The sequence below is a fragment of the Styela clava genome, chromosome 2 (assembly GCF_964204865.1).
Source record: "Styela clava chromosome 2, kaStyClav1.hap1.2, whole genome shotgun sequence".
Classification (NCBI taxonomy): Eukaryota; Metazoa; Chordata; class Ascidiacea; order Stolidobranchia; family Styelidae; genus Styela; species Styela clava.
This window is the reverse complement of record NC_135251.1, coordinates 22,263,763-22,291,108: the sequence shown is the minus strand read 5'-3', so window position 1 is coordinate 22,291,108 and position 27,346 is coordinate 22,263,763. Positions and strand designations below refer to the sequence as shown.

At 34.7% G+C, this 27,346-nt stretch overlaps 2 protein-coding genes across 3 annotated transcripts; both read right to left on the bottom strand.

The window, feature by feature from the left end:
• Positions 1–57: 57 nt before the first annotated feature.
• LOC120335623 (patched domain-containing protein 3-like) lies at positions 58–11,646 on the bottom strand. The gene is made up of 20 exons (XM_039403160.2): positions 10,718–11,646; positions 10,503–10,610; positions 10,201–10,305; positions 9,593–9,694; positions 9,165–9,308; positions 6,816–7,500; positions 6,426–6,636; positions 5,891–6,105; positions 5,557–5,626; positions 4,733–4,942; positions 4,417–4,651; positions 4,111–4,248; positions 3,857–3,982; positions 3,192–3,355; positions 2,801–2,965; positions 2,429–2,570; positions 2,076–2,233; positions 1,737–1,921; positions 1,425–1,660; positions 58–1,049 (listed from the first exon to the last, which is right to left on the bottom strand). Exons 2-20 carry the CDS (start codon positions 10,569–10,571, stop codon positions 873–875), a joined length of 3,537 nt encoding a protein of 1,178 aa, XP_039259094.2. The 5' UTR covers positions 10,572–10,610; positions 10,718–11,646; the 3' UTR covers positions 58–872.
• A 1,185-nt stretch (positions 11,647–12,831) lies between these two features.
• LOC120336170 (patched domain-containing protein 3-like) lies at positions 12,832–24,776 on the bottom strand. 2 transcript variants are annotated; one of them, XR_013474336.1, is made up of 20 exons: positions 24,621–24,776; positions 24,316–24,420; positions 23,772–23,873; positions 23,432–23,575; positions 22,334–23,012; positions 21,916–22,126; positions 21,458–21,672; positions 21,002–21,071; positions 20,582–20,791; positions 19,926–20,160; positions 19,624–19,761; positions 19,190–19,315; positions 18,749–18,912; positions 18,047–18,211; positions 17,691–17,832; positions 16,902–17,059; positions 16,040–16,224; positions 15,515–15,750; positions 14,733–15,415; positions 12,832–13,250 (listed from the first exon to the last, which is right to left on the bottom strand). XR_013474336.1 is itself a non-coding variant. In XM_039403780.2 (19 exons), exons 1-19 carry the CDS (start codon positions 24,681–24,683, stop codon positions 15,203–15,205), a joined length of 3,561 nt encoding a protein of 1,186 aa, XP_039259714.2. In that variant the 5' UTR covers positions 24,684–24,776; the 3' UTR covers positions 14,531–15,202. The 2 variants fall into 2 exon arrangements, 1 of the variants encoding a protein (XP_039259714.2); XM_039403780.2 differs by lacking the exon at positions 12,832–13,250 and having other exon boundaries at positions 14,531–15,415.
• Between the last annotated feature and the right edge of the window lie 2,570 nt (positions 24,777–27,346).

Sequence of the window (27,346 nt, the reverse complement as noted above, 5' to 3'; positions counted from 1 at the left end):
TTAGGTTGTTGCGTACATAAACGCTTGCTATATTGATAAATAAAGTGGCATGGTTTATGTCTAGCTCTACAAAGTTCATTAACTGGTTGATATTCAATTCAACACCGTGGATAAGTCTGTGGATATTTTGTGGCGAGGTGTAGATTATTAACTGGTTGATATTCATTTCAACGCCGTGGGTAGGTAGGTCGGTGGATATTTTGTGGCAAGGTGTAGGCTCTCTGTAAAGTATTGCTCCCTAGTATAAACCTGGGGAAAAATTTCTCTTTCGTTGGTAATATGCACTGGAATGGGCAACGTTTCCGTATGGGCCTGCTTCGGGTTTTCGGTCGTACACTTCTAATGAGTTGTTAAATATTATTATGGCAGCGGTGCCTCGACTGATTGCATCATACAACTTCTAAATATATATATACTGTACTTCATAGTAGTATTTTTTTTTCCAAATTTATACCTTCGAGAATTAAAAACTCCGGTGCTCATTAATAGTTTTATTATAAAAAGTAAGCTATACAATTTAAGAATAGAAAAAAACTTTTTCGGCGTTTCCTTCCCACTATATCAATGTTAAACGTTGCAAATGTTTGGCATTAACTGTGTTAGTATATCTAGTCTTATATCTCATAATCGCTAGACCTGACAAGATCGATATATAAGTAAATATCTTGAGTAAGTTAAATAAGTAAGTATATTATTATAGTATAAGTAAGTATATTGAGTAAGTTAAATTTGAAAAAATTGAGGGTTATGGCTTCGATAAAATGTCGCAATATCTGAAAACGCGACGTCGTACCTGTTTTAGTCGCAATGATTCATGGTCCTCAATTATACACATAAATGATAAAAATTTGAATCTAAAGGCTTTCAATCGCTTAGTCATGTTGCGATTGTGTAGTTGTATTTTGAACTTTAGTTTTTTTAGCATGGTGCCTTGTACTCAATCGCGCTTCAGTTGCAGTTATAAGAGGTTGTGGCCCAACGAAAGCTAATACACATGGTAGAAATACTAATCCGTTCCATAAACCAAATCCAACGACACAAGCACATATCTGAAGAAATAAAAAAAATGATGTAGAGGTTTTATTTGAAGTTTTGGCGGTCATCACCTTTGGGCTCATTTTCTGTCCATGTTGATTTGAACTACTTTGAGTCTAGTTGGGTTGTGTATTATTGGTAATAATCCTGGAAAGATTTCTCAGAAACCTATATGCTAGCATTTTGAGTCGCAGTTCTTACCACTTCATGCTAGCTCCTGCCATGGTTTGGAAATACCGCCATGGTTTTGCGGCAGCTTCAGACGCCACAAAATACTTTAAACCGCACTTGGGCATTTTGGGATAAGCGCTGGCGGTTCTACCGCAATAAATGTACACAGATATCACTAAAAATATTCCTAGACCTTAGACTACAAAAAGTCCACAAACCGTAAAAAACACCCTGTAAGTGTAAGTATCCGACGCGGACAGTGCAACAAGTGCAAGAAACGTGCTGAATCCTCCATTGAAAACAGCGAGACCGATTCGACCTAAAGCTGTTCTTATTCTCATTTTTCGAGATCCTTTCAATAACAAGAACTTGTGGCCCACGTGCGCCGCATAATCGACTGCCAATCCAATGGATAGGAGCAACGTTATCACGGTGCTGGCTTCGATGGCAAGACCTATATTTGAGATTATATTCTGATTAAACATTCACATTTTTGTTTTCTCTCAACACAAAGAACTGTGGATACTTACCTGCTAAATACATAGTCCCGGCAACGTCGACGGTTGTAAATACGACACATAGTGTCACCCAAAATCCCATCTGTAGACTTGAAAGCATTGGGAGCACCATAATAAATACGCAAGCTAATGCGATTCCTAAATTCCTGTAAACTTCCAGTCCGATAATCCTTACTATCTCGTAAAACAAGTAGAATCTGAAAATAGGTGTCAACAGATAGAAAAGTTCGCTGAATGACTATTTAGATCACTCGGGATGATGGATCATCTTTTGCCGAGTCTAATCCTTCGTGATTTTAACGGTATTCTAAGTTTTCTGTGATATATATATTGTACAGATGAGTATCTTACGGTCCGCGAGAAAAACAGTATCCCGTACTGAATCCAGCGTAATTGCAGTCTGCTTGCAAAGACTCAACAATTTCTATATTATCTGCGTCAGTGGGAACCAATATATGACGAAAATGAAACCGTGATCCGATGATAACATTATCCTTGAACACAACATCCTGAAACCAAATGCAATAAATAAAATGCTTTTTCTCTGCTCTCTCCTAATTGTCATTATTGTCCAAAACAGTTTATTTAATTTATTGAATATTATGTTTTATTTAATTCTTTTAATATTATTAATTGAAATAATATTAGCCATTAAATTTATTGAATTATTCTCAATGAATCCTGAATTAAACAGCAATGCTTACATGAACAAAGTGACTCCCAGTTGAAGATAAAAACTCATTAACAGAAGTGTAAAATGCAGTTGAACTAGAGAATGCATTTTCTGCGTAAACATCGGATATTCCTTTTGCAGTTGCGCACCACAGCACATAATTTTCAAACCAACTGAATCAAATACAAGAAAGAGGAATGTGTTACTGGCAATACCAATGGTTTTTGGCTGAGTTTGAGTTTGTATATATCTGACAAGACTAGAGTGAACAAATATTGAAACTTTTTTGTCTCTCATATTAAACAGAGATGGATTATCAGGACTTATGGCTCTGTTTTAAACAGTATGACTTTTTCAGAGCGCTTGAATCTTTGTTATTCCTTCACTACATAGCAGTTTTTACCTTTTAAGATACGTAGTATCAATCTTAGAGTTGGCCTGTATTCTTTCATATAGAGTGTGCAGTTTTTCTCTCTCAGTGTAGAAGTCAGTTTCAATAACATAAGCAGCTGCTGATGCGCCAACGTCGAAGTATTCATCATATTTATTGTTGAAAGTAACGAGGTAACTGAATATAAACGTTGTTATATTCTAGTAGTTGGAACATATCAAGTTTCATATAGGAAAATTTGTTATATAGAAATACTCGGCCGGAGACAACATTAAGTATAAAAATAAGTAGAAGTTGTAACAAAGTCAATCTGATTTTCTCCGCATTAGTTATTTGTAGGAAATGTTCAAAATTTGGATTTTAGATCTGCAATATATAGAATCATCCATTACAATCGATTTACCTGGTTGAGGGTAAATACCAATCTGCATCAAACTCAATTTTCAAATTATAAAATCCCCAGACCATGAATCCTGTCAGTCCAAGAGTGATTAGAATGACAATTATAGCAAAAGGTAATTTTGTTACGATGCGCCCAAGTCCGTCTTCAAAAAACATTTGAAAGAACTAAAAAAAAGTTATTATGCATCATTGTTATTTAATTGTTCATCTAACACTAACATAGTCAATAATATTATTTTATTGCATAATTTCTTATTTGTTTGCAATAGCATTTTTGATACTCCCAAAGTATTTGAACCAAGATGGCGGACACCGGAACGTAGTATGTGTACCAGGTTAGGGTTAGGCCTTAATTTCAGGTACAAATACTACGGAAATCATCTGGCTAGTCCCCGAACTCGTAATAGAACTAAAATGAGGAAAGTTGGAATAAAATTATGGCCTAACCCTAACCTGGTACACATTCTACGTTCCGCTGTCCGCAATCTTGGTTCACATATTCCGGGAGTACCGCATTTTTAAAGCTTACCAAACACCTATCCCTCTTTCTTGGGCGAAAGGTTCATCAAGCACATGTCGTAAACTCATATGGAAAGCAGACTTACATGTCTACAGAGAAAACAGTCATGACTGAATCACAGTTTCTGAAAATAAAACCTAGCTCACCTCTCGCTCCGAACATTTTCCTGCTTTATATGTATCTTTGTGTTTATAACAACAAGTAAGACATGCATCGTACCTTTCATCTTTGCGGCGTTGGTCAAGGCATAGAATGGCCAGGAAGAAAGTACACTGATAAAATAGAAATAAATAACCTATTCCACTTGAACTTCACGTTACGAATGACTTTCGAGTTCATCCAAAGCGATCACGAAAGAAAAATCCCTATGGCAAATATCAGCTTTATATAATTACCTCACCTCTATAAAGAACAACAATAGGATGCAAATTGCTACGTAAATGTTGAAGGATGCAAAAGCTCCGAGACTACTGGTTGCACCGATCGAAAAAACTACCAAATCTGTAATTGAAGTCACTGTGATAGAAGCTCCGGCTGTCTGTTAAGATAAAATATTTTCCTTTTATTCTTAGGAGCTTTTGGTAAAATGGGAAAACTTGACCAGATGCGAGACAATGTAGTACAATTACAGAATAAATTGCAATTAACTAGAGGCTTTCCAGTCGCAAGCGTAAAATTTATTCTCACAAAATTCGACAACGCTTACTCGCAATGTGAGTCCGGCCTTCTCAGGTATGCTCTTATCCCTAAGATTTTTGTCATCCTCCACGCCACTCCACGCCTGAAGCAGCACGAACATGTCATCAACACCAATAGCTATTGCTAAGAATGGAACAATCACATTCAACGAAGTCCATTTCAGACCGAACGATGCTACAAGTCCAATTCCACTCGCCATTGAAAGGCCAGCAGCAGTAACTCCCATTAAAGCGACGTGCGTTCTTAAAAAAAAGAGGTAAAATATTGCCGCTCTACTATCTTGCTTTTTTGTGTTAAAGAAAAACAAGAAGTAGGCTACATACTTATGCTCCAAAAGAGAAAATTTTCCGCTCATTAAGATGATGTAAATGAAAATCAAACTGAATCCAATGATAAGTAATGGAAGTTCTCTTGTAAATATATTGCCTTCCTCTAAAACCCGGCTTGAATATGCTGAAAGATATACATTCAGACCGCTACGGCCCTGCTTGGCGTTTTCGATGAATAAATCTTCCCAGTTATTTCCGATAGTTCTGTAAGAAATTGTTGTTTCTGTGCAGTTAATCAATTTGTCTCATTCTTGTAAATGTAAAGTATGTCGGTGTCTAAACATAATGGTATATACAAACCGCAGCGAATCGGCAATAAACAAAAACTGGCAACGCTAGGTTCAGGAATACGTATACGGATTACGGACGTGTTTGGCTGAGAAAGTGTCGCTCGTCATGATAAACTGCGGTAACTCGCGGATCAGGTTTGGTTGAAATGACTTGTTTTCTAAGAGCGTATTAACTATATTTATGAAATATAGGTACATTGTTAAATTTGCCCATGTCTGTTGGTCTGCTATTTTCCGTTAGCGCGGATGACAGCTGATCAACATGAAGATAGTTCACAACGAAGAGTTATTTAGCTGACTGACCTACAGGTATGATGAGCCTGTTTTACCGCGTGTTGTGTTCCTAAATTATTGAAAATTGAAATCGATGCTGCAGATTATTACAGTTTCTCCAGTAATGGGACTACAACCGGTATATCTACGATTTTACGCCCAAGCCAAGCAGCTTGGTTCACTATAATTTAAGTTAGGATTAGATTTTACATAGACTATTTATCTCTAACTGAAAAATGTTAGGTCTAGCCTTACGTCGTGACATAATGCAGTAAATGAGCCTTTGCTGATATTATGCTTCCTGACGCATCTCTTTGCAAACCTCCTAGACAAAGAAATGTTTTACATTATCTCGTGAGAATGAGAAAAAAAACGAATGCAGCAGAAAAAATGGCTTAGGTATGTGTGCGTAGTTTCTAGTTGCACTCGTGAAGTAAAAACAATTATATGTGGTGCTTAATTAACGATATAAGTGGGAAGCACATTTGTTTATTGGCTCACCAAAGTCATGTCATATTACGTTTCCTTGATAATAGGGTTATGTGTACTGTTACACCTAATCAAGATTCATGAAAAGACGACGACTCACCGATTGTATGTGTAACATCAACGTTGTCGCCAAAAACAGGACTCGTCAGTGGGTTTTCGTTAATTTTAGCCAGAATATCACTGTTTGATAGTCCCTCTATCATTGCGTTATCGAATTCCCAAAACTCGAACAGCGATCGTTGTTTACAATTCCCGGATATTGACAAACAGATGTCGGAAAATGTTTGACCTGTTGAGCTTGTCAAGTTTTTCACGCTGAAAGAGCAATAATGAGGATAACAGATCTAAAATGGAGCTCTTCTATTAGTATGCATTGATGTCGCCTCATATGTTATAATCTATATCAATATTCCTATCATATTTTCTTGGTTATTCGCAAGGCTGTGAAGTTGGATTCTGTTAGTTGGTATTATAGCCGGACTCGAAATTACAGCCGAAATGTTCGAAGAAAAGTCAACATATGGTAAACTAGACCGACTTTCTTATTTTTGAATTGGGTTGGATTAGTTCCAACCTGGTTATTTTATTTGTATGATATATAAACAATTTCACGCTAAATGCGTTCACTCTATTACCTATTTTCCAAATTCAAAGTCGTAATAAAGTTTTCCGAAGAAAGCACATTTGTTTCATCTTCGACAATCAAGCTCTGGCCTCTTTCCTCGGTGATGAAAGTTCGTAGAAAAATATTATACTCTATCAATCGCGGATTGTCGTCCACCAAAAAAGCGATATCGTTTGTGGAGGTATCTTCATAACGTTGTAGCAAACCCACGGACATCGCGACTAAAACATAAATAATGATATATCAATGGCAATACTCAGCTATGTATCAGATAAGAGCCAAAAAACCTAAATATATATTTTAAACATAAAAGGACGATTGGTGTAGAGATTTCTTGCACTTCTCGAAATGTCAAATTGGAACGACTTTTGAATATAAATGTTGGGAGATCTCAACGTACCTGTTAATATCAGTGAATATATAATAGTAGATTTGGGATGCTTCCCTACTCGAAATCCGATCCAATAAAACGTGTCCCCAATGACCTCAGATATAGTATCCGGTATTCTATTATACCATATCTTTTTCGTAGTAATATGATCTTTGGAATTAGAATTGGTCTCGTTTGTATCAAGTCCCGCTTCAGGTTCTGCGCTTGATTCCTTTCGTGCTTTTTCAGTTGCGCTCAAATTTTTACTCATAGTATTAGACATTTGAATTGTTTCCACATCTACGTCGTTGTCACCAGCCGAAATCGCATCTTTTCCATTCTGTATTGGTTCCCCGTATGTTTTTGCAGTGGCATTTTCGAGAACAAAATCATTTGGCGTTGGTGGCTTTATTGGCCTAGAAGTGTTGAGCATGGCTGCGATAAAGGTTGCGGTAGATATTCCAACAGTGAGTATAATAACCATGAACGTAAAGATGAATGCAACAAGAAATGGATTGACTTTCCCGGTTCCGATGGTGTTAGTTACACCCACTGAATTTGTCAGAGTAATTGGGGTCAAATATGAAGAAATAACGCGGTTATAACAACCTTCAGGCCAAGTTGTGTTTTCTGATGGAATTGCATAACATGCATTGTCTAGTGGAAATAGTGTTGTTGTGTACTCGATTTTGCTTTCGTATCCGCAACAGTAGAACTGAAAAATAGCCATAATATATATTTGAAACATTATGGATATATATATATATATATATGTATGTATTGATTCGCAGGCACTGATTACAATGCTTGTTTTCGGTATATAGTACTCTAAAAATCATTATTTTAAGTTCTAAGTTGCGTAAAATATTGTTTTAAATGAAATCGGAAATAGTGGAAATGGCATACAGATGAATTATTTTCTTGTGCTGGATGATGTAATTATAAATTCCAGTCAGTGTAAAAATTATCAACACACCACTGACCCACAATAATAATCCGTTGTTTATTTTCGACTCGACAATAAACGAAATATTATTGTTAATATCGAATAAATTTATCGGCTGTATTTTCATATATAGTAGGTCGAAGGAAGTCGGACCCACTAATAGGTTATTTTGAATAACTCTTCAAATAATGTCGCAGCTGCATTCGTTCTACGTTTGATTTATGCACCCACCCTCCAGCTATCTTGCCACATTTGCACATTGTTGCCATAGCAACGAATCGGAATTTACGCCCGATTTTCAGCTGAAAAAAATATCGGGGTAAGTTAGACACACACCAAAATAAACTTGATGGTGTCTAAGATTTCGGTCATAAGACTTCGGTCAACGCCTAGATGGCCCAGGATTATGTCTCTTACATTTTTTAAAACAGATCACTTTTCTTGCATATTAAAATGTATGTCCGTCTTACCCCATAAAGGACATAACAGGGCAATTTTCAAAAGAGTTTGAACAGTTTTAGGAAAAGTAGAAATTTAAAATTTAGTTTGCACTTTTTCAACTGCAATTTTTATATCTTCTTTACACGGACTACCTCTAGATTCTAGAAATATTTATTTTGTAATTTCTTGGCATACCCTTGGGCGTATTTTTATACGCGAATGGAAAAAAAAAAATTGGACGGGGTAAGATGAAATTTTCCGCCGGGCCTAACTTCTAAGAGACCCAAGATAAATATGGCGATGAGTGTGCTTTTGATCTTTGTTGTAAAAGGGTACTTAGTACCAAAAAATAATTATTTATAAGTTTCGATGACGACGGCCCATTGACATTCCCAACAGACTATATTGAAAAAAATCCTCCCCCCTCCCCCACTCAAAATTCACCCTACCTCTTAAGTGACCCTACGAACCCAAAAATGAGTACTGGCAGTCTGCTAAAGAATTCATTCGATCTACTGCAACTACTTTCAACAAATAAACAAAACAGAACCGAGTTCGCAGACTTTTCCGGCTAAAATTATTCTCCGCCACCATGGGACTCTATAATTTGATGTTTTCTGTCCCAACAGAAACACCCTTTCCCCAAAAAGCACCGCCGTGTAAGTTGTCGAGCCTGAAATGTAAATCTTGGTTCTGTCGTTGTTCGCATGATGTCGCTCTTTCACGCGATGCGTTTTGAGCGACGAAAAAGCGCGAAACAAAACAAAACGAAAAAAAAAGCGCGAGGTGTCGCTATTAGGAGGATTTTATTTTGACTGACCATCATACCCCGGGTGTCCGAACTACCCCGACCTACTATATTCGAAAAAAATGAAAAAGAAATAAAATAATCCATACATAAAACGAATAATTAGTATCACCATCATTGTAAAATCATTACAGGCTAATACTAAGAGCACGCCAACTAATTCTTTAGAGAGTCCAAAACTTACGTAAGATTCAATGAAATGCTTTGTGCCATCATCCATATCATTCCAAGTTGATTGGAAATAATTTTTTCTCCCGTCACTTTCAACAGATCCCCAAATAACCAACGTTAATGAGAACATTATCGTTATCAGCAGCATCGCCGCCACCTGGTATTTAATTAATGTAGTTTGAGACTTTAGGTATAAGTTACAATGCGTTTGTAGGCCTATATTCCATTCTCATTTCATCAAGCTAGAACACATCATTCTTTATTCATAACATTGGTTCTTGCTATATTTGGGCCATAGTCTAGTTGCATTTGAAATTCATGCTCAAATGGATCATGATTTTTGCATGTGTATGGGTAAGTACATTCAACGCTTTAATTAATTTTCATATGACTGAGCGATGAGATTAAGTTGGATACACATATAAATACTGTTTGACTTACAACGATCCGAAATATTTTGTGTTTTTTCATCGACGCAACGACAGCCATAAATTCGGCCACCAGTATCAAGCCACCCCATCCGAGAAACCAGTATTGGATGGTCTAAAAATGTTAAAGAGTAGACTAAGAATTAAAACCATTGCTTTCTGTTAGCGATAGTTGGATGATGCAAGTCCCTCATATAAGTAAGAAAGCTTTTTGTAACTCTATTTAAGACATGGATATATGCTATATATATACATACAAAATTACTGGGTAGCATATTCAAATAAAAAAACGACTTTTTGAATATATAGTTTTAAAACGTAGATTTTTTATGAAAACTAGCGGAATATATTTTTAAATCATAAAATATATATCTTATATATATACATATATTATTTACTATAATGATAACAACATGGCATTTAATTGGAACTGATTGAAATATCGAACAGTCACTTATGCTCTACATATTTTCATATATATATACGTATAAGTAATGTGTCGTTTTGTGGCACATCCCACATGAGTAGCATCGTTTTGCGGCGTACGTAGCTAATAATTACAAGTTTGCTCATGAACATCAAGATAAGAAAAATACAGACAATCATAAACAGTCTACTTACCTTCAATGAATTACAATGAACAGCAAGAATGTTTAAATCATTGATTCCTCCCATCGCAAGCAATGTAAGCGGTATCGTTGAACTTATTACTAAGGCACCAATAATCTGGAATTTGAAAAACTCTTTGAAATGTATATAATAAAATTACTTGAGCAACCTCTCCAATAGAGAGTGCCAGTATAAGATATTATCCGTAGAGACAGCTGTTAAGTATATACACTTGGAAAGAACCACGGTGTAACAGTATATAATTTTATCTATAAATAAAATTCAAAGTATTTCTGACTTATACATATACTCACCATGCCAATATAAGCACTGGCTGCAGCAATTCGCCATTGCTTTGTTTGAAATGTGGGTTCCATATTCATTTAAGTAGTCTTTGATATACTAAAACGTGAGTCCAAAACCTGTGTCAGAATAAAAATGCAGTATTTATATATATAGGCATATGTGCAGTGAACTTTAATAAATCATTATTTCAATCTTTTTCTCAAGGTACAAGAATGCAACTTACTTTTTCTTGAGTCTATCAAATCATTCCAAATCAGGTTTTTCAAATATCACTTTAAGATATAATCTTGGATAGAACCTATGATATTGATATCGATAAATGTGGAATTCCACTTGCTGAAAACAATGTTTTCTATCACAGACAAAGAGCTTTCTGGTAGGAATTCTCTAATGCTATGTAGCCTATTCTATCTTTGATTAAGCTTTCTGTTTCGCTCACTCTCGATGCTGAAACTCTACTGACTATGCACCCTTTATTCTTCCAAGTCTCAGTAATCCTTCCATATCAAATATATCATTTCAACATTTTTAAATCTATACTTTCTCTAATCTTTTGAATTATGCTAATGGTAAATCCATAAAAACGTGCCGCAATTTTACAAACGTCCAGTTTTGAACGTAATATGACACCACGTTGACTTTGGTCGCCGCGTGATCAATATGTGTCTTCACAATCCATGCCAATCTACAAATTGACTCGGACAATCGTGCGTTTCAAAGCGGTCATAAGCAATTTTACAAAAGTAGGTCATCCATTGTAGTGAAAAGATTGACACTTATATCCACAACATTTGATATGGACATTAGGTTCCAAGCATTGTTTCTCTCTTTCATCGTCGATTAAAGTTACAAAAAATGCCATGGCGACACCGTCTTCGAAGAAAAACGTTGCTAAACACAATGTTAGGAGCGATTGTTATGCCATATATAGCCAGTTTTTCGAAGTTAATTGCATTCGTATCTGAATCACGAAAACCGAATTACCATTTCATTAATATGCATTGTTCAGTCCACCTTTTGCGGAATCAAAATAGAAATGCGATATTGTCTAATTCTATAACTAACGAACCATTTAAGACATTTGCCTGGAAGCAAAATTGTTGTATAAAACAGACACAAACGATTATTAGAGATTTAAGCGAGAACGCAATTTTGTTTAATTGTATTTTTAAATCATTGTCTGTGTTCAATGTACATATAATCACACCTATCTGCACCAACATAATAAATGCGCAGCATAATGTATACACCACCCTTATGAAATGTTGCAATACGACAGCAGCAAGACTCGTGGATGGCGTAATATTAGTCGCCTTTATTCTTGCTCATTATAGCACTCTTGAGAAATACGCATGATTATCAAACCAGCACAAAAACTTAGAGGAAAGTTTAGGTAGGCAGACTTGCTTTTTGTGTAAAATATTTTTTAGTCCGCATATTTATTGTATTAAATTTTATTAGCTGGAAATTGATATTTTGGGTATATGAAGACTATATTACGAATTATTACAATTTTTTTTGCTAAAAATTTGTTTATGTATGAATGAAAATTACAGTTTTAATAACGAAAACGTTTCTCAGGATTATTGAAATCATTGAAAATCGCAAAACTTATCAAATCTTAATTTGAACAAATGTTGTTATCCACGTCGAACCATCTTAAGTGTTCTTCGAACGCTAAAATTGTACTCATTGATACCAATTTTGCAATATCATACTACAATTCCTGAGTGAAATAAATACTGGGCTGTAAGTACTGCCTGTCGAGTGAATAACTGTATGTACATACTGTAGTTCAGCGACTAGCGCATCGGCGGCCTTCTATCTGTCTATCTTGTTCACTTGGTGCTGGAGATTTTTGCATAATTTATATAGCTTGGAGTTGGATTGGTACACTTTGTCTGAAGATTGCTGCTATTAGGCAATACATAGGGTGGCGATCAATTTCTCTGTCACTTGAAAGTATCTGAATTATATTATTTATTACTTTGATCGCGACTGAGAAACTACTATCATACATGACTCAAAGTTTTGCAACCAACAGTCTCAACTGGCTTCCAAAGAACACGGTAAAAGAAGATCAAGTCAGCCGTTTGACTATATAAACCCATTGTTTCAGTTTTTGAATACATCATCAGAATGAACGATGAAACTTGCCGTGTTGGTGATAAAGCCTTTGGGTCAGTAAAAACAGTCATCTGTGAGGCTTAAGAATTTTTCGTTTCTTGGGTCATGGTAAATAGAGCATAAACTCGATCATGTCTCCTAAGGTTACTGAGCCTAATTTTCAGAATTTTTAACATACCAAAATATCTTTAGCTATCGTTAAGTGAACAATTCTGAGTAATATATATATTTGAACCTCATAGAAAACAAGAGAAGTAGAAAACACTCAAAGTTTGAATCGATTTTTTGAACACAACAAAAGTACAATAAAAATTTATACATATATATAAATCCATTACCAAAATAAAAAAAAATATTCAAGTTATCTATTTCATAAGTTTGTATCTGCTGCGGCGTTGCTTTACTAGTACAAGCAAGTAGATATTAAACAATTGAAACACTTTATATATAATAACCATTCAAATAACAGTAATGTATTTTGTGATGATTCATATTTATTACATTTTAGAATTCTGATAGAGAAATATATCTCTCTCGAATAATTTTGACGGAGAACGCATTGTTGAGCACATATAACTGAAAGTACTCTATTACGCCAAGCATTATCGCACGGGTTGACATTATTCGAGCTAATATTCCACAAGCAAGTAGATATTTAACAATTGAAACACTTTATATATAATAACCATTCAAACGAGAATATCGGTCAGAGACCGAAGACTTATCGATCGAAAGTTAGGGTATCCCCAAAACAGAAACTGCGGTTTCGATTCGAAAAATTCTGCAAACCCGAACTGGATTGTTTTGATTAGTTTTCAGCCAATATCAGAAATGTAGGAAACAATAGCCAACTCCCCATGTCGTCGAAATACTACTCGAGGAAATACTTTTATGAAGAATTCTGCAAATCCGAACTGGATTGTTTCGATTAGTTTCCAGCCAATAGCCTATTTCTGTATTTACCAATCCTATAGTTTGTGTCAAATACAACGGCGCTAACCCAGGTTGCGACGGCTATTCAAACACAGCCTAGCGATATTTTGGTGAGGAATTCTGCAACCCCGAACCTGATTTAGGGATATGGACATTGCTTAAACTTTAAGGAGTAATTATAAGTAACGAGATACGATCTCGCGGCGTGTATCCTTCGCTCTGACTCAATAGTGTGGAAAATTTCTCGAAGGAAACTTGCGCATCGCGACGACGTCAAAGTTACAAGAGAGATATGGACAAGGCTCAAAGATTAATCACGAGATACGATCTAGCGGTGTGTATCCTTCGCTCTGACTCACTAGCGTGAAAACTTGCGCATCTTATACGCACACACACATTCAGCGCGTCTCGAAAATCTCTCGATTTGTGAAAATCCAGATCTCTTCATCACTAATTAATTAATAACTCGCTAATTATACGACATAATTCATCCAAAATCAATAGGCTTCTGGTCCGGGATATGATGAATGCACATGCAAAATTTGGAGCAGATTCAACCACGCCTTCGTGAGATATCGCGTGCATCTAACACAGACATACATACAGACAAACACCTATCAATATACTTATCGATCTTAAGATCGATAAGTAATAACCGTAATGTATTTTGTGATGATTCATATTTATTACATTTTAGAATTGACAAAGAACACGGTAAAAGAAGATCAAGTCAGCTGTTTGACTATATAAACCCATTGTTTCAGTTTTTGAGTACATTCATCAGAACGAACGATGAAACTTGCCGTGTTGGTGATAAAGCCTTTGGGTCAGTAAAATCAGTCATCCGTGCAGCTTAAGAATTTCTTGGGTCATGGTAAATAGAGCATAAACTCGATCATGTCTCCTAAGATTACTGAGCTTAATTTTCAGAATTTTTAGCATACCAAAATATCTTTAGCTATCGTTAAGTGAACAATTCTGAGTAATATTATATTCGAACCTCATAGAAAACGAGAGAAGTAGAAAACACTCAAAGTTTGAATCAATTTTTTGAACACAACAAAAGTACAATAAAAATTTATACATATATATAAATCCATTACCAAAATGAAAAAAAAAAACATTCAAGTTATCTATTTCATAAGTTTGTATCTGCTGCGGCGTTGCTTTACTAGTACAAGCAAGTAGATATTTAACAATTGAAACACTTTATATATAATAACCATTCAAATGAGAGTAATATATTTTGTGATGATTCATATTTATTACATTTTAGAATTCTGATAGAGAAATATATCTCTCTCGAATAATTTTGACGGAGAACGCATTGTTGAGCACATATAACTGAAAGTACTCTATTACGCCAAGCATTATCGCACGGGTTGACATTGATGGACTATTTTTGAAGAAAACGCTACATTGATAATAAAGAAGACCTAACACGAGCGCTAATGTTATTCTAGACTAGGATTTACTGATGAATAACAATGAAAAAATAGGCAATTTCAAATTTGTTTGTCAAGAATAATCATTTGCAGAAGTTTTAGGACAAAATTTTAATTTTTGAAAATTTTAGAAAACAATTAGGAAAATAATCGTTCTTTAATATAATACTGTTGATAGATCATTATTATTTATAATTTTCCTCTCATTGCTTAGCTTCTCCTATCTGTGTATCTCCTTGTTCAATTGTATTGGCAGACCTGGCTTTATCATTCACTTTTGATTTTTGAGCGTAATGTCTGGAGGTCAGACGAGCTTCAGTAGCAATGGAGTTAGGTGGCGGTCCCATCAATGCTAGAACGCAGGGTAGAAATACCAAACCATTCCACAAACCGTATCCGATTACACAGGCAAACACCTGGATATTAAAAGTAATGTTAATAAGCGGGTTGTATGTTCTGTAATTATGTTTTATTGAACAAAAAGAAAGTCCCGTATAATTTAAAAAATACCTCACCGTGAAAAAGACTTTGTAAGAATATGTATCCGAACCGGCCAGCATGACAAGCGCTAGAAAAGTACTGAAACCTCCGTTGAAAACTGCAAGACCGATTCGTCCTAAAGCTACTCTTGCTCTCATTTTTCGACTTCCCTTCAATGTCAGGAATTTGTGACCAACGTGAGCTGCATAGTCCACTGCCAGGCCGATAGACAGTAATAAAGTGATAATTGTACTGGCTTCAATAGCAAGACCTAAATTATAAGAATATGGATATACTTTTAACCGCAACGGTGGAATGTCTTTTACAAACGATTGTATTAGTCGCCTATATAGATAGCAGATTGTGTTGTATGATCGTTGTAATGAAGATTTAACACATGAATATGACACTCTCTATGGCCAATTTCTAATATACAAAAACATTCTTACTGTCTCCTTTTACTCTGGGAGTAATTAATTATCTTGCTATGGTGTGTTGAAAATTAGGACAGATAACTAGAAATATAAGCACAAGACGAAATAGAAATATTTGATTTGTACCTGCAAAATACATGCTTCCTGCGACATCCACAGTTGTGAAGACAACGCAGAGTGAAACCCAGAAACCCATCTGTAAACTGGCTAGCATTGGCAAGACCATAATAAAAACACAAGCCAACGTAATCCCCAAATTTCTATAAACTTCAACTTTGATAATTCTGGTGATTTCATACAACAGATAGAACCTACACACAATAATTCATAATTAATTATACAGCAACAATGGACGTTTCTAACTCAACGAATCAAAGCAAATGCAAATATATATATATATATATATATATATATACTAAATTTTCTGAAAGTTAAGCCAAACTTTTTGGGTTTCAATTTTCTCCAAATTTTTTTTTAAAATGGTGCTATTGAATTACAATCGTTTGCTTAGTTGTCACGTTTATTATATATATCACTGCGTAATCTCCAAAGTTTGAGAAGGAAGTGAAGCAAAGATAAATTTGATGATACAACCCGCTATTTACTATATGCCACATATTCACTTATTCTCCGAATCGAAACTCATTAGTAAATACTCAATTCACTACAAAAAAAGTAATAATTATTTTCGCTAGTTTTTCTGAGTGGGTTCGAATACTGCGGAAAATAATTACACGTGAGAGCCCCGCCGTCTCAAGATGTGTCACACAAAGAGATCAGAGTTCATAAGTATATGTAATAATATACTTGTTATCTATTTCCATACACAATACGATTTTGATACACGATACGATTTGAACCAAGTAAAAAGAGAATAGACCGTGGTTACCCATATTCTTATTCTGGACGATTTTACCTCGAATTTCAAATAAAACGTCGTGCAAGAATTTTTTTCGTAATTAATTAGTACTTATATATCATTACTTACCCTCCGTAAGGAAAGCATTGTCCTGAACTGAATCCAACGGCTTCACAATCTGCTTGCAATGATTCTACTATTTCTATATTCTCTGCATCATCCGATACTAATACATGAGTATAATGAATTCGTGATCCAATAATAACGCCATCTTTGAACACCACATCCTATAATGATGATTTAAATTTATGCTATAAATGTTAATTTTCACTGGAAGAAATATTCTCAATCATGGCCAAAATGCAAAGCAGTCTACTTCGATAAAACGAAATGTGTACACCAAAATGGCGCACAACCTGAACATAGTATGTGTACCAGGTCAGGGTTCAACGAACTTATGCCTTTTTGCGTTAAAAAGCGTTCATGGATGAAATGACCCAAACAAATCTCTCAAACAATATTACAGTTTACTTTATTCAACTGATAATCATCGTGTAGATGGAATCGAATCTACCACAGGTAAAAAAAAACATATTTTGCTTTTATGATGTTTTCACTAACTAAATCGAAAATACTTTAACATGGAAACCCACACAATCGCTGTTTTCACAAATCACCATGAATGTTGTTATCGCATTGAATAAGATATTATCGCATAGTTGACTCAAAGTAGTTTGAAATGTAATTCAAAGTTACTAAGATTGGTTCATTTGAACATATTACATTACATTACATAATAAAAGTTTATTACACCTTGTTAGTTGAATGATGTTTAAGCGTTTTTGTATTTTTCAAACTTTATGTCATTTATTAAATACAAACTACCCTGTCTTTAAATTTTAAATTCATATTACTCACATAAATATATTTTCGTCCGCTTGAGTACAAAAACTCGTTAACTGCTGTGTAAAACGCTGTTGCATCTGAAAACGCGTTACTTGCATATATATCAGAAATTCCTTTCGTTGTTCCAGCCCATGACACAAAGGCTTCAAACCAACTGAAAAATGATGAAAAAAAGTTAATTCAACTTATTTTCTGTCAGACAAATCACGAAGATTCAAAAGAAAACATAAACGCATGCAACTAATTCACTGAAAGTAAATCAGCATGATTCAATTTATTAACATGTGATCTACGTTCCTGATTTTACATATTTTGCACTCCATTTTGTTGATTTCAAATCCTATATTGAATAAATGTAGTTAGCTAACCTCTGAAGATATGCCGTATTAATGTTGGAATTGACTCTTATTCGTTCATATAAAGTGTGAAGTTTTTCTCTTTCTGCATAAAAATCTGCATTTATTACGTAAGCTGCCCCTTCTGCTCCAACATTGAAATATTCATCATATTTGTTGTTGTATGTGATAAGGTAGCTAAAAAATGGAGTATATATATATATATATATATATATATATATATTGAATATGCTAGCATACTTACAGGCCAGTATTTAACGTTGATAAAAATAGGAATGTGAATATGTCTTGTTTATATCGCTTGAACGCTTGAGTGAATATACTTTAATAGCCTACAACAATTTGCGTACCAAGAAGTTAGTATCACGTATTAAGTTTGATCAAGACAGTAAACAACAGCAACAAAGTGTGGGAATGAAATAACTTTCAAATCGCCACCGTTGGATTGCTGCAGGTGACGTGATATTGGACTTGACACCATTATCATTGGGTCAGAAAACTATTCTAAATGCTGAACTGTTGTTTGTGGATGAGCCTGCTTTAGGGCAAACTCAAACTCTGCTTTGTATAAATAGGTTTGAGTAAGTTTATACGATATCCCACCTTAGAAAACAGAGATACAAAACTAGGATAGCTTATTCATTGATCTGTTCACTGAGCATACCCATTAAAGGAATTTGAGATAGGCTTAATCAATTGAGAACGAAAACCCACCTATCCACCGGTAAATACCAATCCGGGTCGTATCTGACTTTTAAATTATAAAATCCCCATGCCATAACTCCTGTCAGTGCCAACGTAGCTAAGATTCCAAATACTTGGAAGGGTAGTTTGGTAACGATACGACCGAGTCCATCTTCGAAAAAAGTCTGAAAGAACTTGAAAAAAAGGCATTTATTACAATATTCCACATTTCTATCTATATGACAAATAAACCGCTGTATTTTTCGATATGTAGTTTCAAATATTTGCCGAATCGTAGAAGATTTTCTATTGACAATGACGTTTCATCTACTTCTAAACCTCTCAAATTTTACAATACGAGTTCGAATCGGGTTCGTTTAAAATAAGATATTCAAAATATAAAGCCACTTGATACATTGTTTTGCAATAAATAGCATCTGTTTAATTAACATTTACATGGATATATCCTACCTCTCGCTCCGAGCATTTGCCAGGTTTATACGTATCCTTGTGTTTGTAACAACATGCCAGGCACGCATCGTATCTTTTATCTTTACGTCGCTGATCGAGGCATACACAAGCCAAGAAAAATGTACACTGTGGAAAATATAGATAGTCTTGCCTAAGTGTTAACGATGTTTATTTTTAGAATAGGTTCTAATATAATGAAAGATTTTGTCTTCATTGCTCAATAATAGTTGATAAGTGAAAAGCTACATTTTCTATTTCTGGAAAGAAGCAATTACTGATTGAATGTTTACCATACGATAGACTAACTACTTTCTATATGTGAGACATAAACCCAAATCAAATATACCTAACATTATATAATAACTCGATTTCTTTGCGCTATGATAACTTTCCGGTTATCTATCAACGATGGAATACTTAAAAATAAAAATTACCTCCAAAAAGAACAACAAAATGATGCAAATTGCAACAAACACACTGAATGATGCAAAACCCCCAAGTTCACTGGATGCACCAACTGCAAAAGCCACCAAATCCGTTACTGATGTTATTGTGATGGATACTCCTGCAGTCTGCAATATATACAAAAAGGTTATACGTATACCTATCTAAAATGAAGGTAGTACGTTGAACACAGAAAAAGATATGTGGCTTAGGTTATAAGTAAAGTATAAGTAAAGTTTAGTATATGGTTTTGCATAAATTACAGAATATTGAAATAAAAAAGATTTAATACTCTGAGAGTCAGTCCTGCTTTTTCCGGAATGCTTTTCTCCTTATTGTCTTTGTCATCTTCGATAGTATCCCAAGAATGAATGATAACGAACATGTCATCAACACCAATCCCAATCACCAAAAATGGAACGATTAGATGAAGCTGTGTCCATTTTAGTCCGAATGCTGAGGAAATTCCAATTCCACCAGCCATTGAGAGGCCAGAAGCAGTGACTCCCATTAATGCTACATAAGCCCTTTTTAAAAAAGAACATCACTTACGATTATAATTAGATATTAGAAATACATTGCTGGAAGTAAAAGTAATTCGAAACATAGTTTCGTAGTGATTGACATTCAAATATGAAAACTAAAAAAAATCTTTCTTATATGAAGAAGAAAATGAAATTGGAAACCCCACCTGCCTAAGTTAATTTTGAAAACTACAAATCAATATTTCCGACATTTTAAAGTATGTCGAATGAACGTCCTCATTGAACTTTTACCGGACTACTTTCTCCAAAATATGTTGTATTACGTATAAAAATGGTAGTATTATTTTCGTCATCTAATTTTAGTTCGGTTCATTGGAATAACTAACATTTATTACATTTAAATTTCAGGTGCATTTACTGTTAAAATAGATTTTCAGTATAATGGAGATGATAGAGCTCTTACTTGTGTTCTAAAAGAGAAAACTTTCCACTCATAGCAATTATATAAACGAAAATCAATGCAAATCCAGCAAATAATAACGGAAGTTCTTTTGTATATGTGCTGCCAGATTCCAATCGCCTACTTGTGAAAGCAGATGGATAGACGTTGAGACCGGTGTAGCTCTGCGTTGCAAGATCGATGAAAAGTTCTTCCCAGTCACCACCGTTGACACTAAACACAATGTGAATTATAGGATATCAAACAGGATGCAATGAAAATAAAACCAAAACAAGTAAAACCAAAAATATTCTCAGTATAAGAAGTTAAACAAGTTAGTCTAATCATATAATTGCAGAAGTGGTTCTTCTGTTGGACATAGTAATCAGGTATGCCACGGCAACCTGGTAACGTGCAAACTTCAGAAAAAATAACTATACCCACATTGTGACGTAGTCTAGAAGATGAGCTTTTGCCGAAACGATATTGCCAGAACTGTCCCGTCCTATTCCACCTAAATTCAAATATGATTCGGATTCAAATATGTTTTTAAATTTCAGACCATGCATGGGTAGTGGACATAGTATTTTGGCAAGAGTCACATTCGGAAATCTTTATTGTTTAAAAAGAATGTATCACATTGTTATCTATTGATTCTATTCGACGGTGTCGAATTTAATGTCGACTTAAATTAATTGCTGAACCGGGAATGGGGAAAAAACTTTATATTATTTTAATAATTCTTTTATAAATATTTTAAATTAAGTTGAAAAAAATATCTATATTCTGTATGTTTTGTCTTTATGTTCTCACAACTTCCTCCAGGAACAGCGAACGGGCCACTCTAGGGGTGAATCAGTTCAATTTTGTAGATGTATAACACCAGTTTATACCGCTTACCGAGTATGTGTGTAATATCAACGTTGTCTCCAAAGACGGGGCTTGTGAGCGGATTTTCATTAATTTTTGTCAACAATTCAGCATTTGATAATCCATCCAAAACCGTGTTATTAAAACTCCAAAATTCAAAAACTGATCTTTCTCTACAGTCACCGTCTATATTTTGGCAAATGTCGGAAAACATTTGTCCGGTGGAACTAGTCAAATTCTTGACACTGAAAAGTAAATGTTGTAATTATTGTCAACTGTGGCATATGACATAAGTAAAGCAATACATTGCAAACTGCTAAATAAAATTTGCAAACTGCTAAAATAAATTCTGAATTTGTGAGTAAAAACTTACCATGAGTGCCATTTAACAATGATAGAAAATGTAAATATTTACTATAAAACACCATAAATTATCTTCGAATTTATTATAGTGTGTCTACAATATTGCCTGCCTCGTTCTTTCTCACCTCTTATCCAGATTCAGTGTTGTGAGATAGTTTTCTGCAGAGATAACATTTGATTCATCCTCTATAATTATTCTTTGATCTCTTTCCCGTATTACAAAAGTTTGTGCATATAAATTAAATTCTTGCAATCGTGGGTTGTCATCTGCAAGAAAGGCGCTTGCGGATCCCGCTGGAGATTCATATCGTTGGAGCATACCCACAGACATTGTAGCTGTGGAAAGAGTGAATAGTATCACTGTAAGGTACCGTACTAAATTGAATTCGGGGTCTCAGCGTTCTAGTGGTCAGTAGATGTCGAGAAGACTCCCGGTACTGTTCAAGATTTGATAACCGTGCTACTTCGTTTTGACTTTCGTGTCCATATATCAGAGCATTGCAATCTCGTTATCAATAGATTGTAAAAGAAACGCCTACTTACCTATCATAATAAGGGAGAACAAAATCGTCATTTTTGGATGACTTGCTACTCTGAATCCGATCCAATAAAATGTATTACCGAATGTTTTAGATATGGCATCTGGAACAACTTTGTACCATGGTTTTGACTCAATCATTGTGCTGCCGTCGCTAGAGACCGAGGCTTTTTCGGTCTTTTGGGTATTTATTTTTCCATTCAAGTCTCCGTTTTTGTGCAACGTTCCGTTTGTAACCGAGTTTCCATTTTGAAAGTCATTGACTTCAATTTCTTCATTGTTATTTCTCTCTGATTCATTGATGCTTTCAGGTGCATTTGAGGCCTGCCTGTCATAGTTTGTAACCATTCTATTCTCGAGGACGAAACTGTCGGAGTTCTGTGACATTGTCGACCTGGTCATGCCCACGACAAACACACCGAAATTTGTTCCTAGCGCGAGTATTATGACTAGAATAGAAAAAATGAATGCAACAAGAAACGGATTCACTTTCTCATCTCCGATAGATTGAGTCGTTCCTGCTCCATTTATCACAGAAACTGAACCCAAATATGAAGAAGTGACTCTTTGGTAGCACCCAACTGACCATGTTATGTTTTCTGATGGAATTGCGTAACACGATTCATTCACTGGAAATAACGTTGATGTGTATTCAGTTTCGTTCTCGAACCCACAACAGTAGAACTGAAAAATGGAAGTAAACTGGTTTAATTCTTTACCGCATTTGTTTCTTTCAAGTCGTAAAGCATGCCATCTAAAACCATAGCATAGCGGACGATCAAATGTAATAGTTGATTTTGCGTGTACTGACATCACATTACGGGTGATGTGGCAATTAGAATGGCCATTAATCCCGACATAATCTAAATGTCCTGCTGTTATTATACAAACAGCCTTTTCTACTACAAAATGAATTATGCAAGGCGACATTAATTTTAGTAAATTCGGTTTTCATATCGTGAAAATCAATTGTAATAGACGACGAAGATCTCATAAAAAATATAAAAGTATTTCGATAGTAAGCCGATATTTAGATGTATATATTTAAGTCCGAGGTATAACATTTATTGATGTGTAAGTAAATCTAATATCTTATTACTTACATAAGTTTCAATGAAATGCTTAGTATCACCATCCATATCGTTCCAAGTCGATTGAAAATATTCTTTTCTTTTATCGCTTTCAACTGATCCCCAGATAACCAGAGTTAGGGCGAGGATAATAACTAGCGAAATGATAGCCATCACCTGCACAAAGACATGAACAATAGAAATGTTAAGCTTTTTAGATTGGTGATTTCTAAGCTGAAAATGGAAGTAAATAAGAAAATTAATTCATTTACTATCTAATGAAAATCAGAAAAAAAATTAAAAGTTTGATGTCACATTGACTTGAAAACAATGCAAGCTGCTGCTGTATTGTTTCGAATATAAAAAAACTTACTATCATCCGGAATGTTTTGCTTCGTCCCATCGATGCCAGAACAGCTAAAACTTCAGCAATGAAGGCAAATCCACCTATTCCAATCAACCAGTATTGAATGGACTAAAATATCAAACATTTTTATAATACTATACCTAAGAGGGAACGCACGAAAAAGGTCTCCTGCAAGCATGCGAAGTTTGCATTAAATAAGACTCACATTTGTTCCCGGTTGTTACGCATTCATAAAGAACAATGGTACAGTAATAATTTTTTTTTATGTAACCGGTAAAAACGAAAATATAATAAACTCAATATGAACTTTTTTTTCTACTGGGTATAATATATATATATATGCATTATATGTTTTCATCGCCAGCATAATTTTTGATCACATAAAAAGTGGAATACTTTTTAGTGAGTGTAAAAAAAGTTGTCCAACGAATTAAACATTTTGATGTTTACCAAATAACTGATTTGACCGCAATTAGTTCGTACGAATGCACTTGTAATGCTTGTGAAAATCACAAGCCTTACATATTCTTAGATTATCACATATACAAACCTTCATAGAAATACAATGCAGAGCGAGTGTATTCATATCGCTGTTTTCTCCCATTGCATGAAATGTGAATGGCATTGTTCCGACAACTATTAGTGCTCCAATGTTCTAAAAGTTGGAAAATGCAAAACATGAAAACGAGCCAAACATGTAAACCAACACACCATGAAAAATTGTGATTTAAATAAGTCATTCTATGATAAGTTTTTGTTAATTTCGAGAAGCTGAACCAGTGTTTTTGAAGACTTAATACAAAATGTATGCTATATTTTTCTCTAAAATAAAATTTATTCTATTTATTCACCCACCATTCCAATGAAAGCAAAATATGCAGCATTTCGCCAAATCTTGTTTTGAAATGTCGGCTCCATGATTTGTTTCCGTAGAATACAATTTCCGTAGTTGTCACACACAAATATTGTTTAACTAATATCTCATATCATATATAATTTGTTGATAGTTGTAACTCTGTAAGTAATAATGGATTTATTATCGTTTACTGGAATTCAGCGAAGAAAGAGCCTCTGAGCATAAGAAATGTTGAGCTGCAAGCTATATCCAAACTGAAAAATTTGGCCATCAAAGTTGAATGCATCAAGTGATTTTTTTGAACCAGTAGCTTTTCTAAATTCTTACTAAGCTCTGATATTGTTATTGTCCAGTTCGACTTATTGGACGCCAGATACAGTTTTGCACACCTACAAACCGCACACGTTCTTACTGACAGCTAGATTTGACCAGACGACAGATTAAATAAATACATACATATATATAATGGTCGGGAGTAATTGTGAACCGATAACATCAACAAAGACTCCGGTCACGAACAGCGCCAAGAGCACTTTTTATTGTTTATCCGAACTATATTTACATGTATTTTAAGCTCAAATCAAGTTTCAGTCACTTTAGAAATGTTCAGTCACGTAATTTCGTCTTACAATAAATATGAAAGGTTGATACAGGTGATGCAATGAAGTTGAAAATATGAGAATGTAAAGGCCAAAAAATATTCAATGAAAGTATTGTTTCGACAAAGGATTTTCAAAACAAATATATTCAAACAGTAGTCAGAAGCCACCTTATTTTGTACGTATGCGCTGTGAAGATATGGTCTACTTAGGCATAAATTTGATGTTGTTAAACTACAATGAGCATATTTTCAAGTGCATCCGGTATAAATATTGCCGTGTTAGCGTATAACAAGTTACACAAACATACCGGTATACTGATTGCGTGCGAAGCCTGGTTGACACGCTTGGCAAGTTTCTGTAATAGTTCTTTTCTTAACTTTCTTTCCTAGCATGTTACCTTTTATCTTCTGACTCTGACCTATCTGTGATATAACTATATCTGAACATAAACTTCGGCTCCACTACAAAACTAAGCCCATATGTTGTTATAAACGACGTGCTCAGTAAAAGAATTCGCGACTTAATCTGACGACGCGGGTATCGTTATTTTCCACTTCGTTGCGTGATCACGACCGAAGCTAGTGGGGTAAGGGTCGTTCAAGTGAAGATCCATAAAATATAAATGTGTGAGACGATCAGCGAAGTCGTGTACGGCACTTCCTTTTTAAAGAATAACAAGACACGGGCATATGATATACGAATAATACTCGTAGATTGCCATTCCATTCCAAACAAATATGGAAACAATGGTCGAGACGTAAGGGATGGTATAACGTTACGTTATGTAAGTCAAGCCATTGTAATACTGAAAATAGATTTTGTATGACCTGAGACCAGGTTACGCGTAGACAAATGATGAGTCGGCATTCTTATCGGATATTTTGTGTATCATTTATTGAAAGGCATTCTTTTTTTCCGATCCTTACATAACTCCAATAATTATGTGAATATCGAGAATATCATCCAAATGTCCCGGTTTAAATGAATGAAAGTCGACAATCAACACTAATACTAACACTAATACTAATAACGTACTATTAGAAATACATAATATTTAAGTGTATGCCTTACTGAAAAACGCATTGAGTAACAAGATATTTCTAAACCTTCGACTGCATTTGTACGGACATTGTTCTACCCACTGTCCCACGGATTTGAACTTCCTACAAATAATTTTTAAATTATTTTATTACTATTGTGCAAGATAAATTTAAAAAATGAATGAAAATACAGACCTTTTACTTTAAAAACAAACCTGCTTCATAATAAAGTCGCGAGCGGCCCCTACCGTACCGAACAAATCTACCAAATTTCAACGCATATTTGTTGAATGACTGAAATGTAACTCATGAAAAGTTGGGGACAAAAAACTCATTGGTAATGTACTCCGTTAGTTCGTGGAAAAAATTTCACTGAAATTTAGTTTACAAAAATATAGCTTGACTGTCAACCAACAGAAGGAGCCTGGTGCTAATCAAGTACTGGCTTTTCCCTTTATCTTCTGCTGAAAGAGAAAAATTGGAATGGCTTATTTTATTGACTGCTTTTTTATTTAGCTGAAAATTTCATAAAAAATTCCTTTTTTTGAAACATTTATACTATTGTTATGATAACAAAAATTTAGTTAGGAATTCTCGAAATATGTATTCAGATATCTTGAATCACCAACCACCGAATGTCAGTCTCTATCTACGTAATATTACAATGATGTTCTATATATTTTACCATCATCGTTACACAGATTTTACATGAATTTTTTTCTGCAACACAATGGTGTCAAAGTTAATTTGTAGATGATTCTTTAACAACGTGACGTGCTATAAGTTCTGATAAAGGCGATATAAACCAATGCACAATATCACATTTCGCACTGCTAATAGCCTTTAGTTGAATGCACTAAAATTTAAATATGACCTATGTTTTACGACAGACTGACTCCGATAGCTTCGTTTGGTAGAATGATTAATAAACCTTATTTCTTATGTGTATATATTACCTTATGTTCAACCAGAGCACCTGTCCGAGAGAAAGCCTTCAACTATATAGTTCTGAGGAGTATTTTGTTCATTTTATTGAGTTGTTTTGCTCAGAATAACAGTTTTATCTTATTAGTGGTTTACAGA